The sequence below is a fragment of the Doryrhamphus excisus genome, chromosome 1 (assembly GCF_030265055.1).
Source record: "Doryrhamphus excisus isolate RoL2022-K1 chromosome 1, RoL_Dexc_1.0, whole genome shotgun sequence".
Taxonomy (NCBI): Eukaryota; Metazoa; Chordata; class Actinopteri; order Syngnathiformes; family Syngnathidae; genus Doryrhamphus; species Doryrhamphus excisus.
In genome coordinates, this window is record NC_080466.1 from 38472750 (window position 1) to 38490655 (window position 17906).

Genomic DNA, 17906 nt, shown 5'->3' on the forward strand with positions numbered 1-17906 from the left:
TTTGAATACTTCTGCTTTGTGTTAGTTTCCTTACACGAGTCCCTCCGTATGACATATGACCACAGGCAGCAGCTAAGGCCAATGCGCAAATGACTTTACATTCATTTCAGTAGCATTACTCCGCGTAGGAAAGCCGGAGCAACTGGGCTTCATGTTGATGACAAATAGCGTGAGCTACTAGGATACTGAGAGGCCATATTTCAAGAACACCAAAACTAGGTTTTGCTGACAAAGGGCTATTCAGCAGATGCATGCAGCCCTAATAGACTTGGTAGCATTTACGTATATCTATGAAACATGGAATGGGGAAGAAAGTCGCATTTCGTTCAATCGGGACGCCACAGGGCAAAATATATTACGTCAGTGCATCAACGGGGATGAGGGAATAACAGCACATTAGAGTAGTATATGTAGTATATATCAATGAGTGCCTTCAGATACTACATTGCAAAGTGAAAAAAGGTCAGTCTTTTGTATAACTACAAAATGATTACCAGTGGCTGGTTAACCATTTTAAGACAAAAAATAAGCAGCGACACTGGCTGGCTGGGACACTATTGCACAGAGCGATGCTGTGGTCCGCTCTAATTAGCTTCTATCTTCTTATGAGCGAACGGGTGTGAATGTACATAACAGCAGGGGGTGATAGAAACAGAGAAGCGATTACCAGCAATTAGGACTATCTACAGCTCATAGTCTCCATAAACTGGATGTCTGATTGCTCACATTTGCAATCCACTCTATAGGTATGCAGTGTACAGTATGTACAGTACATATGTGAAGAAGAAATCTTTGATGATGGAAGGAAAGTGGGGGAAAAGAGAAGGAGACGATGTATGTATTTAATAACCCAATTAGACGCCAGTGTGCCTTGTTCCTGATAAAGAAAGCTGGACTTAAAAAAAAATGTAAAGCATGAGTGTAATTAAAGTACTGTGTATTGAAGGGATCCCTGTAATATCGTCACATAACTGCTATTATGTGTGTGTATACTCTATATGCAGAAAATACATCTCAGCCCATTCATACCTGTGAGTTATATTTGTGGTATTTAATGGGTAGCATTATCTTCATTCATTCATTCATTCATTCATTTTCTATTGCTTTTCCTCACGAGGGTCGCGGGGGTGCTGGAGCCTATCCCAGCTGTCTTTGGGCGAGAGGCCGGTGGTCAGCCAATCACAGGGCACATATATGTAGACAAAAAACCATTCACACTCACATTCACATTCATACCTATGGACAATTTGGAGTCGCCAATTAACCTAGCATGTTTTTGGAATGTGGGAGGAAACCGGAGTACCCGGAGAAAACCCAAGCATGCACGGGGAGAACATGCAAACTCCACACAGAGATGGCCGAGGGTGGAATTGAACCCTGGTCTCCTAGCTGTGAGGTCTGCGCACTAACCACTCGCCGCCGTGCCGCCACGGTAGCATTATCTTGTTCAATAAAATAATTGTAATCGACTATAAAAATAAAATACTAATACAAATGTCATATAAAAATGCCTAACAATTTCTTGGATTTTTTTCTTGTGTCATTTCCATCTATAAAGACACCCATTTTCCCTTCTTAAATCAAATACTTTGGATTGAATTTGGTCATGCTATTGAGCGTTATGTAGTTGGTTGTCTGCAAAAGCTTCATACAAAAGCACAAGCACATCATTTGAACAAGAAAAAAAAATGTTGGAATGATTCCTAACAATCATTAAATCATTTTTTTTTTTGCAAACAACTGTGAATCCAGATAATCATTTGGCACACCACCAACATGGAGGCCAATTTTCCCTTCGCCCAGTCACTCGGCAGGCAAACCCATGCCAACTGTACACTCCTGCAGTGAGCATTTCTACTATTGATCTAAGCAGCGCAAGCAGGCAGAGTGGGTTGTGATGCATCAAATTATCTCTTGCAGGTTTTTACTCTGCTTACAAAGAAATTGTACTGTGAAACCAAAATGCTTTTTAGTAATTTGTTAGTAATTTCTAAATTCTTACTCTTCATTGCAAGTCTACTTTTAGGTAACCTTTACAGTGTTTACACAAGCCCTGCTCACAGCTCAGTAGTGTATTAAGACTGCATTAAACCCATGATGATGACTCTCCATCTCTTTATGGACTTGTGTTCGCCGACCTGTTAAAGTAAATACCACGAAAAGTCATGGGGGGGGGGGGGGGGGGGTAGAGAAGTTCTGCAAGTCAAAAGTGCTATTTGGCTGCCTTTCATCTGACCATCTTCTTTAGACTGTCTTGACCATTAACAGCGAGATCAACTCACCCACACACAAACACAGAAATGTTTTAGTTGGATTAACAATCCCCCCAACACAAAGTATGGACAGTCTGACAGAGAAAATGGTCCAATTACTTGGATCGCAGAGCGACTTTGGGTCTGACAGTCTGAAAGGGATTATTGACAGTAAATTCCGGACTGCTTTGTTTCCATTTATCCCTTCTGTGAGACACTCATGTGCAATCAAAACAGTGATGAAAGCCAAATGTGCATGTTGGATTGCTGCATCTATGAGCCGGGCCACCGTTTTCGCAGCACACTAACTGAAGCTTGAAGTAAAAAAAAAAAAAAAAGGTCACACATGCCAGAAAAAAACTGACATGACACTAGCATGGGCATACCAACCACATATACCCAAAATAAGTAAGCAATGGTCTCAATAAACAAACAGCAGAGGAAGTGAGAGAAAGTGAAACCATATTTAACACCCACATACACTGACCTGTCGCTCTCGGCCAACTGCTTATCTACTCCCGTCATTTAATAGTGTATCTCACTGGGCATCTTATGGATTTGTCCATGCATTCCAATATGTGCATGAATGGATAAGAGCACAATTTGAGTCTTGATGGTCTACAGCGAGGACATCAACTCAATCAGAAAATGCCATCCGTTGGTCGAAACAGAAACGTGAAGTTTTCAAATAAACACGTACACATGACAAAAATTACTAAAAAGATAAGTCATATGTAGTATAATGTTACATCGATAAGACATTTCTAAACATTACACTGCCTTGTGTGGAAGTGGTACATTTTTGGCTTCTTACTTTGCCCTTCTTCCCCACTCAGTTTCAAACTTTTCTTTTCTTAAGTTTAGAATAAATACATAATACATAATGCATAAGGCTAAAAATAACCAATTACCTAAAAATGTCATCCAATACTTCTCTACAAGAGAGGAGAAATATGATCTCAGGGAAGAACTACATTTGAAACACTTATATGCTAGGACTACGTTAAAAAGCCATAGCATTTCAGTATGTGGAATCAAACTATGGAATGGATTGAGTAAGGGAATCAAACAATGCACAACGATGAGCCAATTCAAGAAACAATACAAGCAGTTGATGTTTGCTAAATACAAGAATGAAGAGTCTTGAACGTAACAAAAAAAATTAATAAGTTAAAAAAAATGTAAATGATATTAGGAAAGCAGGAAGTGAACAAATGTAACAGTTACTGATTGTAAAAGTACCAGATGCAGGGGTAGGATTTAATAAGCTTTGCTTCTTCCTACTCCTTTTGGACATGTGGAACTGGGAACTGATTATGTGATGCATTCAATTGTAATCTGATGCATGTTCAGATGAAATTAAACCATTACCATTACCAAATATATAGGAGAAATGACATATTACTATTATTAAAGTGGCGGCCGTCTCTTGTGACGGTTCAGATCCCGTAGCCTGCACATAAGCATGACAGGCCGACGGAGACAGTGACTTATTATGTTATTATTGTTTGGCTGACTGTAAGGGAACTCTAATAATATTAAAAGCTATTTTTAGAAGGTAGTAAACAGTTTTTTGTATGCTCTAGCTATACAAATATTCCATTTATTCTACTTTGCTGGAATCAATAAACTGCAATAAACGAGGGATGTCTGTAAGATATCTTTGTGTTGTACTTTTGTTGTGCTTTTTGTTGCAAACTACAAAATTCTGCTCTTCCATTTCTTCTTCCCATTCCTCTCGGTAAATCAGTAAATGTGATAAAAGCCGCCACTCACCTCTCTGCACCAGCATGGTGACCTCACTGCCTTTCGGACACTTGCTTAGCAGGTCAACCACCTGGTTATGAGACATACTCTGCACGTTCCTCTTGTTCACTTCCACGATGATGTCACCCTCTCTCAGGCCTCGGCAGCGTGGGTAGTCCACAATCTGCTTCACTCTCTGCCCTCCGCCTCCGAGGCTGTCAGCGATGGTGAAGCCGAAACCTTTGTCTCCTTTCTCCATGTGTACAGTTATGAGCTCCGGCTGTGTTGCAATAGACGAGGCCAGATTGACCACATCGCTGGAGTAGCCGTGTTGAGAGGAGGTGTCGGACGCCACCTCTACGGATGGGCTGTGAGGTCGAGGGAGGCCGTTGAGAGGGGCCGCCCCCCCGTTGGTTGAGCCGTTGTTGTTGTTCTGGCTGCTGTGAACGGGTGGCAAGTCATAGATGTTGTTGGAGTTCTCCTGGCCATTGACGATAATGGGTTCTTTGTTGTCAAGAATGGCCACAGACGTAACCAGGCTTGTGTTGGGGTCATCTGGGTCAAAAGGCAGTGGGTAACCCCGGCACAGCTCCAGGTTGACCATAGAGCCAATAGGGATGGATTGGAAGATCTTCACCACTTGTGCATGCGTGTAGCCGAGCACACAAGTGTCGTTGACACTGACTATCACGTCACCTTGGGAGGGAAGAACAAGTGAGGCATTAGCTTTAAGATTTATCTTTGCATTTGTACACAATCAGCATCCAGAAAATCTAATTAAAGCAGCGTTCTATCTTTGTGATCTTCAAATCAATAAAGAGCCCCAACCTGTCTCCATTTTGCCGTCGAGGGCAGCGGGTCCATCAAGGACCAGACTCTTGATTTGCAGGAATTCATCCGGCTCGTCGCCTCCCACTACAGTGAAACCAAAACCCCGGCGACTCTTTTTCAGCTTGGTATTGATGAAAGTCCCCTTTAGTTCGGATCGGTTCCGAGTAAAAAAAGGCTTTCCTCCTGAAAACAAAACAATAATTGATTAAATGCGGATACAACTAATGCACCATTTTAAAAGCGCAAACTGAATTAATTCAGCTTTGGATTCTGTTTGTGCCATCCACGCATTGTGGAAAAAAAAAAAAAAAAAAAAAAAGCTTGAGGTTAATTGTATCTGGGTGCTATGGAGAGCTTGCCCTCATTGATTTGAAATGCATGTTACATAAACATGTATAACAACATAAATATTGATGCAACTACTCTCTGTGCCATAGGCTACAGCATAGCAGCGACCCTAGTGAGGATAAGCAGCATGGAAAATGGATGGATGGATGGATGGATACTCTGTGTACCGTGGAGTTTTGACTAGTACTGCACATAAAGGAGGGGCAGAAAACATGAGAACAGGATGTTAGGTTGAAAACAGCAAGCTGTCACGAGTGAAAGGTCATGGTGAAAGGAACAACACCAGTTTGGTGTAGTCAGGGAAGCAGCTGTGGCAGCCTCACCTGTAATGGTGAATTTTTATTTTTTTTAATTGCAAAATAAAATATTAATATTTTAACAATATATTAACATTTGTCTTTTCACAGTTGCAGGAAAATACACTTCTAATAGCGGAGAAGGCAGCAGTGGTGTAAATGATGATGATGATGACAATAGCTATGTTTGAGTGACAGATGAGAAAGAGTACAAATCGATCAGATATTTTGATGAGCTTGTTGACCATGACCATTTCGGAGGCTGGTCACATCATAATATGCAAATTAGATGAGTGAATTTACTCCCACCACAAACTTTGGTAACAAAATCAGCCTGATTCTTTTTCCTCACTTACAGTATGCCTTTATGCCAAACCATTTTCAAGCTAAACACATAAATTGTAATATCACAAGTGAATATTTTCTCGAGAAAAAAAACACACTGTTGCTTAAAGGGTTAAGGGTTAGGATGTCTGTGAACACAACCCCTCTTTGCTCATAATAAAAGTTTTGTATTGTATATATAAGTGTATATATAGTGTATTGTATAAATAATTGTATATATATATAATATAATTGTATATATACAATTATATAGTTGTATAATATATATAATAATAATATATGATATAGATATATATATATAATAAAGAATATATATAATATAATAGTATATATAATAATATTCATTCATTCATTCATTTTCTACCGCTTTTCCTCACGAGGGTCGCGGGGGTGCTGGAGCCTATCCCAGCTGTCTTCGGGCAAGAGGCGGGGTACAACCTGGACTGGTGGCCAGCCAATCACAGGGCACATATAGACAAGCAACCATTCACACTCACATTCATACCTATGGACAATTTGGAGTCGCCAATTAACCTAGCATGTTTTTGAAATGTTGGAGGAAACCAGAGTACCCGGAGAAAACCCACACATGCACAGAGGGAACATGCAAACTCCACACAGAGATGGCCAAGGGTGGAATTGAACCCTGGTCTCCTAGCTGTGAGGTCTACGCGCTAACCACTCGACCGCCGTGCCGCCCTATATTGTAATATATATAATATAATTGTGTGTGTATATATATATATATATATATTTATTTTTAATTATAATAATTATTATAATAATTATTATTAATTATTATAATTATATATTATAATTATTATAATTGTATATGTGTATTGTATATACGTATGTAACAAAAAATATGTAAAAAAAAAACTATTAAAAAGACTAGTGTTAAACAAATACATTTTTAGACATACAAATATGTACCATCCTGTCCTGTCATTTACTTTTTATTCTTTAAATACTGTAAAAAAAAACGGCACATTTCAGACATAGCTGCGAATTGTGATTAATCATGATTAATTAGATTTTTTGAAAAAAATTATTAATCTGATTAAAAACTTTAATCATTTGACGCTGTACACTGGAACTTTCAAACAATTAAGAAAACAAATTGATACCAAGTGGACTTACGTTTTTGTCCCATGGGCACTGTGGGTCCAGTCTGAGGATCTCTGTAGGTCTCCTGGTGGTTGGCAGCATAACTAGCTAGAGGGGCCCCTGCAAATGTTGAGTCTTCGATCCATTCTGAAATTGAAAGAGACACGTGTTCTCTACAGTTGGCGTAGAAAACAGTATGGGCAAAACAACTGTGGACTGTGTATGGTTAACTGAAATTGTAAATATTGCTATACATAGGATGGGGACATTTGAAGAGACGTGTATTTAATCATGTAAGGCGAACATATACACTTGTATTCCACCTATCCCCACTGAGCACCATTAAAGCGAGTATGCTCAGGTTGTACAAACGTCATGAAACGTTTAACACCTGCCGTTTCTCTGCTGAATAACAATGGCGGCGCACAGAAACGGAGTGGCCCATTTCCTCACTCCATCTTTGATTAATGACCTTGTTACAGTATCAAGGCACAGGCACTACTAATACCTTCATTAATATTCCATGAACATGTGCCTGTAGAATCAATGCCGAGGTGAAAAAGTAGTTGAAAAATCTGCTTGAAGGTATTGAGGTTCAGACGGAAGTATAGCCAGCAGGTAATCGAGTAGTGGAATCCAACTATTTGTGCTGATTAGGCAGAATGTGGAGCGGCCTATGCATATACAATTAGGACTCCATGCAGGTGAATAAGGCAAAGGAGCAACAGTGACATATTAGCCAAGTCACGGCATCATTAGTATTATTATCACATCATTAGGATTATGCAACTGCTTTCAGAGGAAGTAAAACCTACCTGTCCTCAATGAGGGGGGGGTTCAAATTATTGTTACAATAAGAACAGAACCCAGAAAAAAAACAATGTGCTGCACAACACAGCCTGAAATAATAGTTATGCCTTTATGGGAGGGCATTTAGCAAATCATAAATTAGCAGCATGGCATCATCTCGCACACATGTATGAGGAACACCCAGTCACGCACATGAATAAAAAGAAAGTGAATGACGCCCTCAGCGGAGGGCTTGTAAACAAACCTCGGATGTAGCGCTCACCTTCAGGTGGCTGCTGGCTTTGGGGTTGAGGCTGTTGCTGTTCCAGTTGCCTGCGCCTCTTAGCCTCCAGCACTGGATTCTCATACTGGGTCTTCCTGTTGATATGACTTCAATAGGAAAGGGAGGGGGGAGCAGTAAGGGCACAGGGTAAATAAATAGGAAATTTAAAAATGGAAAGATAGGATGGTATTATTATAGAGTAGAGATTCAGTCAAGATAAGGTGAAGGTATGTTTTCATGAATACTGTATACCACTAGAAAATATACTCAAACAACAAATAAATGGTCGACATCAACCCTCAGCAGGGTTATATGACTTATTTATGTATTATTTTAAGTATTATTTTCCCCAACAACCAGCAGAACATAAACTTTGGTAATGGTAATGGTTATTATTTTATTTGAACATACATCAGATTACAATTGAATGCATCACATAATCAGTTCACAGTTCCACAGGTCCAAAAGGAGTAGGAAGAAGCAAAGCTTATTAAATCCTACCCCTCCATCTGGTACTTTTACAATCAGTAACTGGTTAATTTGTTCACTTCCTGCTTTCTATAATACAGTTTAAGTTGTTTTTTTTTTTTTTTTTTTAATAATGCACCTCGTACCGAAGTACAAGGTGATGTCCTTCTTCTGATCACTAAAGAAGGGAAAAGGGTTAGTTTCAGATGAAAGATAGAGTCAAACCTTTCCTTTGGTAGATGTCTATAAAGCCTTAGAACATAATATTCTGTAACTGGTTCATTTGTTCACTTCCTGCTTTCCATAATACAGTTTAAGTTTTTGTTTTTTTTTTTTAATAATGTACCTTGTACCAAAGTAGTTCTTGAATTGGCTCATTGTTGTGCATTGCATTGTTGATTTTAAACATCGAAAGGATGTCAAATGACAGAGCCAGGCAGAATGTATAAACAAAATACCAGAAAGTCGAATTACAATGAAACGTTTCATGATAATAAGGACCAATGTCAACACAAGACCAATTGTGTACTTTTGAATGTATTTTTAAGTAGTAAGCGGTGCGCCACCAAAAAAATGACATGTTGCGGAAATCCTGCTCAGGAGTTCCAAATAATGCTCGCACATCCAAAGAGACTACATTATGTAAAAAAAAAATGAGAGATGGTGAATAATGTGTCAGACTCAATGAGGGAACAGTGAATGTGAAGCCCCGAGAGCTGTTGGAACAACATTTAAATACATTTAAATTCATAGCGGCGCTCAAAGGCCTAACACATGGGAAGTATACATTTGTGTGTATAATCCCAAACGATGACACAAACAAAACAAAAGCCTACATTTTTCCAGTAAAATGAATATATTGAAGATAGATTGTGATGTTTATAGCAGATATGTGTGCTCATAAGAGATGTTTCGGTTTCATGACTTACTCAACATAGTAGACCCCATACACCGGATCATCGATTTTCTCCCATCCTGGTGGAAGTTCTGAAAAAGAAAAAAATGGAGGCCGGTGAATATGGCGTCAAGTTGTTTGACGACATGTAGTGAGCTATTAGAGGCAAAGCTGGCGAGGAACCTTTTGCGTTTTTATTGTGTCAGTCAGTCTCCAGGGCCAGAGTGACCCATCAATTTCGCATGCACTTTGGTTGTCCCCATGTCCCTGCACACTGCTGACATTTCTACACATCAGATAAGAACCGAGCATGACCCCTTTAGGCAGATGAATGAATGGCATAAAAATGGTGGTGGTGGTGGGGAATCGGGAGAGTCTTGAGCCAAAAATGCAAAACGTACCGATGCAAAGTATGCAAATGCCTCAACCGCGTATGTCTTTAGTGGTGTTTAACAGTGTGAAGCGATGATCGTCAAGGGAGCCATAATAATAAGCAATTAGTCATGTCAAAAGCAGTGATTACTGGCTAGCCTCCACAAAAAGTCTCAGACATCAAACCACACACCACAATGCACAGCCACACATTTTCCAATAAACCTTTCTTCTGACAGTTTTGCATACAATTACCCCTCACCTCCACCCCCAGCTAGTGATCCATTGCACTGTATGGGAGTAGTTACTCATTCCAATTGTCCAATAACGTGCTTTGTAAAAAGGACGATGCAGTGGAGCCAAATGCAAATGCCCTGAAAGTCCAAATGTGATGAGCATCATGACCGATTAAGCCTGAATTAGGCTTCCACGGCATCACAACGCCAGCCCGTATGATGGTGTCGTGATTGATCAATAGCTCTTCAGGCAGGGGATTGCTGTGACTTGCATTTCTCCACCAAAACCGCTCTCATTGACTAGCTATTTAGCTTCCAGTGTAGCAGTAAACAATGGAGAATGAGACATCCAGATCATTTGTTGGGGCTGGACCTACTCAATATGGAACCATCAGTCACTATTATGGTACGTCACCGCTCATATTTGCGTATTGTATATTTCTACGCTGAGACGCCCTCAATTTGCATAGCAGGGAAAAAGAAAGCTCTGCAGCATAATTCAAGCTTTAGGGGTCTCAAACTCTGGGGGGGGGGGGGGGGGGGGGCACTGGAGGTAAGCTCTAAGTGACTATCCAGTTCGGAATCATGTTACAACAAAGTGAGTTGAAAAATTGCTCTAATCATGACACAGCAACTTAACACCCAACAGGCAGATAATGGAGGGTAATAAATAACAATGTTAACTCTAAAAACGTAACTTTAACAGCAGAGATGTGCTGCAAAGCCTGCTGGGACGTTGGAAGGACTCTCGGTGACGTGAGTGATGCCATCATTGGTGTTTATTAAATTCCCCATAGTCGTCGTGGTTGCCTTATGTGTGTTTACAAGTTGTGTTGTCATTTTTGTGTTCTAGCTAGTGACAATTTGCATAGCAGGGAAAAAGAAAGCTCTGCAGCATAATTCAAGCTTTAGGGGTCTCAAACTCTGGGGGGGGGGGGGGGGGGCACTGGAGGTAAGCTCTAAGTGACTATCCAGTTCGGAATCATGTTACAACAAAGTGAGTTGAAAAATTGCTCTAATCATGACACAGCAACTTAACACCCAACAGGCAGATAATGGAGGGTAATAAATAACAATGTTAACTCTAAAAACGTAACTTTAACAGCAGAGATGTGCTGCAAAGCCTGCTGGGACGTTGGAAGGACTCTCGGTGACGTGAGTGATGCCATCATTGGTGTTTATTAAATTCCCCATAGTCGTCGTGGTTGCCTTATGTGTGTTTACAAGTTGTGTTGTCATTTTTGTGTTCTAGCTAGTGACAATTTGCATAGCAGGGAAAAAGAAAGCTCTGCAGCATAATTCAAGCTTTAGGGGTCTCAAACTCTGGGGGGGCCACTGGAGGTAAGCTCTAGGTGACTATCCAGTCCGGAATAACGTTACAACAAAGTGAGTCAAAAAAAATGCTACAATCATCACACAGCAACTTAACACCCAACAGGCAGATAATGGAGGCTAATAAATAACAATGTTAACTCTAAAAACATAACTTTAACAGCAGAGATGTGCTGCAAAGCCTGCTGGATGCCATCATTGGTGTTTATTAAATTCCCCATAGTAGTCGTGGTTGCCTTATGTGTGTTTAAAAGTTGTGTTGTCATTTTTGTGTTCTAGCTAGTGATGTTCCGTTCTTCTCATTGTGTGACAAGCTGACTGCAGACTCGGTGCTGGATGCTTCTTGCCCAAATAAAGAGCTGCTTCCTTTAAGCAAGCTAAAGTGCATCTCTCCATGTTCCTATGGTGTCATACACTAATTTTTAATGGCAAGTTGAGGGCCAAAAAATACGACGAGACCCCTTCCGAGCAAAAGAACCATCCCTGCCTCTTGCAAACATCCTAAAATGCTATTTTATTTCATGTTACTGGGAAAATCAGTGTTTTTTATTAGCAAATGACATGTCCAAACCCTAATAACTTTCTACTGAATATAATGTTTTTGTGCATGTGTGCGGTATTGTGTTGCAGCAGCACTCCCACACTGTGGTTCTTTTTTACTTGTAGCTGCAGTGTGCAAAAGGTTCCACGTGTACGTCAAGTTTCAGAAGTTCAAATGTGTATTTTCAGCACAATGCATTAACATATTCCTCCCCCCTTCTTGCAACTAGCGGACATTACACAAAGCAATATACAAAAAGGTAAGGTTTGAAGGTTGAGGCGAGCATGGCGAATCATCACCCGGATGTATTCAAGTGGAACATTAAACAGAAAGCAGTTCCGCCTCACCTCGTGCAAAATTGTAATCACCACTGTGATTTCACACTGTGCTAGTTCCACTCCAGCTTGAGTGTATGTATGAGAACGTATGAGCACATGAGAGATGGGAAGGGATATTAGATGAAGCAAGCATCTCCACAATAGCTACCGTGCACATGAAGCGGGTATATAAAAGCACGGAGGGGAACTCTGTCCCTCATTCATGAATTTCATACCTTTGTCCTTCATCACACGTCACACCTTCCCCTCTCTCCATATTGCCACGTCAAGGGGAAGCCAGCGGTGATGAATGACACGTTTTAACCGTTTGCATCTCATTCTCTTGATAGACTGCTTTGATTTCTCTTGAGTAAGCACGTGCCTCAGAGAGAGAATTTGTACATGCTTGAGCTGCTGACGTTCATAAAGTGCCAGCGTCTGCTCCTCTTCAGAGAGATGGAGTTTAATTGCATTTCCTAGCCCACCTGGATTGTGTTATTGACTTGTGTTAATCGATAATTATTGAGCATGCTGATCCGGGGAGGGGGGGGGGGCTGTTTGACGAGAATGAGATTCGTCTGATCTGATTATTCTCATAAGGTTGCTGTTCCAGATGCTTTACAAGGACCTCTAGCTTCTAGCCTCCCTCCGATTGTGCTGCAATTAATGAGCTTGAAATATCATAGCATAACAATAATACAATGACAAATCATAATTGTTATATAATATTGATTATCAAAGGGCAGTATTATGGCATGATGGGTAAAAACTAAATCGGTTAGATCACAAAAAAATCTGAAATTGTTTTGGTTTGGCGGAAAAAGTGGTTAGCACACAGGCCTCACAGCTAGGAGACCCGAGTTCAATTCCACCCTCAGAGTTTGCATGTTCTCCCCGGGCATGCGTGGGTTTTCTATGGTTTCCTCCCACATTCCAAAAACATGCTAGGTTAATTGGCGACTCCAAATTGTCCATAGGTATGAATGTGAGTGTGAATGGTTGTTTGTCTATACAGTATGTGCCCTGTGATTGGCTGGCCACCAGTCCAGAGTGTACCCCGCCTCTCGCCCCAAAGACAGCTGGGATAGGCTTCAGCACCCCCCGCTACCCTCGTGAAGATAAGCGGTAGAAAATGGATAGATGCGGCGGAAAAGTGGTTAGCACGCAGGCCTCACAGCTAGGAGACCTGAGTTCAATTCCACCCTCGGCCATCTCTGTGTGGAGTTTGCATGTTCTCCCCGTGCATGCGTGTTTTTTCTCCGGGTACTCCGGTTTCCTCCCACATTCCAAAAACATGCTAGGTTAATTAGCGACTCCAAATTGTCCATAGGTATGAATGTGAGTGTGAATGGTTGTTTGTCTATATGTGCCCTGTGATTGGCTGGCCACCAGTCCAGGGTGTTCCCCGCCTCTCGCCAGTTGGGATAGGCTCCAGCACACCCCGCCACCCTCGAAAATGAATGAATATTGTGGTTTGCGGCTCCAAAGTCAAAACCCAAGCATGACAATCATGAAAGGTTGCTATTACATTTCATCAGGCAGCTTGTCTAATGGAACAGCCTCATTTATCACGAGAGTAAACAATGATGCACAAGTGGCTGATAGGCTAGTTAGTGGGCTGATAGGTGTCAAGAGGAAAAGCATATTGCTGTCTGCCTCAGACAGACACCAATTAAGAAATCCTAATTAGAACAATCCTTCTCGGATCTCGGGTCTCATCTTTTATTTATGAAATGGCAACTTGTTGACGTGCAGGCGTGAGGAAGACTGGGACCAGGCAGTTTGTGTTTAAAAGCCATACCATTGCATGAATATGCCCATTTTATTGCATAATATTGAAATAAAGATATATATGTATGCACACTCTGTATGCACACCCTGGACTGGTTCGTCAGCCAATCACAGGGCACATATAAACAAACAACCATTAACACTCACATTCATACATATTGACGATTTAGAGTTGCCAATCAACTTAGCTTATGTTTTTGGAATGTGGGAGGAAACCGCAGAAAACCCTACAAAGAGAGGTGAAAAATCAACTAATAAGGATGCAAATTTGAACCGCGTGCCCCCCGAGGGGCCTTTTAAATTCAGCTGAATGTTGTTTATTTTGCCACCATGAATTAAAGATGCACACAACCAAGTTGCCACTGGCGTTCTCCTGAAACTGAAAATAAAGATTGACATAAATGTCAGCAAGGAGGAGGGGGAGTTGTACCCACCCAGATCATTGTCCATCTCCTCTGTATGAACCCCTTCTGCACAGCGGGTGGACGACACAGCACCAGAGGGTCAAATGAAGGAGAAAGGTGGGAGCACAGGGAAAGAATTACATTAGTCAGATGCAATGACGCGATTCTGCCACTAGATGGCAAGAGATAATCAAAGCTGTGCAAATAAGGATAACATATAGGTGCAATCTAGCTAGAAACATGCATTACCATTCAAACTGTGTACGTTACTAGAGGAAACCAAATGCATAAATTACACAGTATCATGGGACCTGTGCATGCAATGTCTATGTTATACCAACACCTTGTACAAATATGGACTGTATGTATCTACCGGATGCATGTTAGAAGTGTTGCATGAATAAAATCCAATACATAGAGCAGTGCCACCTGGGAATTGTCCACATTTTTTTTTTCTTGGCGCAAATGCATTCAAATTGAAAGCATTTGACAGACAACTGCTGCTTTAACACTGGCATGGAGCCCCACTCTATATTCCAAATCCTACACGGACCTGAGGAGGAAATGACACACACACACACACACACACACGGAGAGAGGAAGAGAGATTTATACCATCATCTTCACATTCTTCCAGGGGTTTCTGAGGTTTGTCCAGGCACCGAGGGTCTATCCAAGAGGTGGTCTTTGTATTGTGGCTGGAAGAAAAAAAAATGCTGATAAATTACCTGAATATTTTGTTTGTCGTATGCATCTTTTATCGTTTTATGCTTTACATTTTTATACAATTTTGTAGTAAATGTAGCCATTTGATGTGAGACGGCTTTATGAGGCATACACGACAGGCTGTCCTCGTGTTAGGACATATCGTGGTTATGTACGCACTCCTATAAATTATTAATACTGTATAAAAAGAAAAAGAGAAGTCGTTACGTGCGCATGGCTAAGGAACATATAGTAGTCGCTTATGTGCTATACTGACAAAGGACCGTGTCACTTTTGTTCTTTTTAGGTGACTTTTTTCCCTCCCATAGTGCTTCAAAGAAAAGGGAAAGTGAAATTAGACATGGTAAAATGGTCCGACCAACATTGACTACATGCCTGGTCAAAACCGCTCAAACACTGATCATCAAGGACAAAGATAGCATTATCGAAAGCAGTGCGGTGGTCTCATAATTGAGACGTACTCCTCCCAATAACATAACGCCCCTATGAGTGTGTGCCACAGCAATAAAAGTACAGTAAACCTCGAATGTATCGGATTCAATTGTTCCCACTGGTTTTGTCCGATATAAGTGAAATCCATTATATGCGTATACCGGAAAATGTCCGTTTTACGTATATATCGGATTTATATCCGGTATATGCGTAAATCGGATTTTATCCGTTATAAAAAGGCACTTCCTTGACTATGTTTCCAATGTACCTGGACGCGCAGGCAACGCTGCAAATGACGTCGTATAGCGGCCTGTCACGATTCGGCGAATCGGAGCGCCACGATGCGGCCATCCGATATATGCGAGGGAAATTTAATGGAAATGCATTGGAACGGGACTGGAGATTTTGTCCGAAATAGGCGAAATCCGTTATAAAAAATCCGATATATGCAATGAATTTTTATTGGAAATGCATTACAGAAAAATTGGTTCTTTTTTATCTGTCCGTTGTGAGTGAATTTCCGATATATCCGAGTCCGATATATCCGAGGTATACTGTAGTTTGGTCTTCTGTATTACGTTTAATTCAATTACTACTGTGTTTTATATGTCATTTACCTGTTTATTTAGGGCATGATTTAGGTTTAAGTTGCTACTTTCACTGAAACTCACCTTACTTAGGAATGGAACTCGCACACAGATCAAAAAACTAACTAAACTGGCCAGCTAGCATATGTAAATTGTCGTTTAAAAGAACAGATTGTACAAAATATTTTTCACAATTACCAATGATGGGGCTGCACAATGGTCGAGTGTTTAGCGCGCAGGCCACACAGCTAGGAGAACCGAGTTCAATTCCACTCTCGTCCATCTCTGTGTGGAGTTTGCATGTTCTCCGCATGCATGCGTGGGTTTTCTCCGGGTACTCCGGTTTCCTCCCATATTCCAAAAACATGCTAGGTTAATTAGCGAATCCAAATTGTCCATAGGTATGGATGTGAGTGTGAATGGTTGTTTGTCTATATGTGCATTGTGATTGGCTGGCGACCAGTCCAGGGTGTACCTTGCCTCTCGGCTGAATTACCAATGATAGCGAACGCCCCACACTGTGCCGGACAAGAACGGATTTAATGCAAGAATTGTGTATCCAGCATTTCCCTACTGAAAAGATGAGTCAAACCTATTTTTGTTGTATTTATATAACGTATATTACACTTATATCATGTAAAATAACCTTGTTTTTTTTCATGTCCTATATAATAAAAGTGTTCTTACTCTATAAAATAGACCTCTCCATTCTCGGTGTAGGCCATCTCCCAGTTGTCAGGTAGAGGTCCCAGCGGGTCCTCTGCGGGAGGATGGCTCAGGTGAGGGTGAGTCTGCTGAGTGCTCTCCGTGGTGGCCGGTGGTGAGGGGGTCGTCCCAAGGTAGGGTGGGTCACTCTGGCGGGTGCCGAAGGGTCTCACCGAGCGATGAATCTCGTCTAGTTCGCTTGATTCTCCTGCTGGAGTCAAAACGAATGGTGAGTACTCTTAATGCGTATTTGCTATCAGTCGGTTGCTGACAATTTTGGACACAAAAACAACTGCTGGGGCAACGAGTGGACTAAAAGGGGGAACTTTTCATCGAGTTGACTAAACTCTCAACAGTGTTTTTCTCTCTGAATAACTGGAAACTATGCCAGGCCAGGTAATACTGTAAATACACATAATTCTCATCATAAATGCCAACAATCATACAAGACGCTTTACTATGTATAACACTGCAAATCAAATCCATTTGCTGACTCAATTTAGGGCTCTTTCAGCCGACAACAGCTTGCCGTCGCCATGCGGCCATTCACTTAAATTAAGACCGCTGAGTGGGCAGTTCACACCTTGTAGCGGGGGGCCCGTGGAGTGCTATCACCTTGCTTCCTGTCTTCTCGGCCTCACACTTGACTGGCACCTCCGCAACACACGTAGGCACAGACGGCAAATAAACAACTTTTGCTCGCACCTCCGGAGGACACATTGTAAAAACAGATTCAGGCTGGGTCAACTATCTGACGGAGCCCGTTTGACCTACTGACGATAAATCGATTAAATAATACAAATATGCAGGGGCCTCAAACATGCGGCCCGCGGGCCAAATGTGGCCCGTCGGACACTAGTTTGAGGCCCCCGCCTTGATATGAAAGTTTAATGTTAGTGCGGCCCACACAAGTTTGATATGGATGCTGTATGGTATCATGTACCCAGAAAAAATTATTACGTTTGATTAATGTTCATGTTAAAGGTTAAATAACTGTTAATAGTTATCCTCCCTATCTGTGTGGAAGTGGTAAGTTTTTGGCTATTTAAGTTTAAAGGAAATAACTTGAAGGCTACCGTTTAGGTCGCTAGCTCTCTAGTTTG

The 17906-nt window shown here is 41.2% G+C and overlaps 1 protein-coding gene across 11 annotated transcripts in view; it reads right to left on the bottom strand.

Moving 5' to 3' along the window:
* magi1b (membrane associated guanylate kinase, WW and PDZ domain containing 1b) overlaps positions 1-17906 on the bottom strand; it is a 121749-nt gene that overhangs the window by 30512 nt on the left and 73331 nt on the right. For 7 of the 11 annotated variants that reach the window (XM_058080249.1, XM_058080213.1, XM_058080240.1 and 4 more), the window contains 8 exons: positions 16786-17014; positions 14969-15051; positions 14384-14419; positions 9395-9452; positions 7980-8104; positions 6959-7072; positions 4827-5012; positions 4029-4694 (listed from right to left, as the gene is read on the bottom strand). In XM_058080249.1, the coding sequence (XP_057936232.1) occupies positions 4029-4694; positions 4827-5012; positions 6959-7072; positions 7980-8104; positions 9395-9452; positions 14384-14419; positions 14969-15051; positions 16786-17014 (1497 nt within the window). The remainder of the gene's footprint in view (positions 1-4028; positions 4695-4826; positions 5013-6958; positions 7073-7979; positions 8105-9394; positions 9453-14383; positions 14420-14968; positions 15052-16785; positions 17015-17906) is intronic. The other 4 variants (XM_058080229.1, XM_058080283.1, XM_058080205.1 and 1 more) reach the window with 3 other exon arrangements.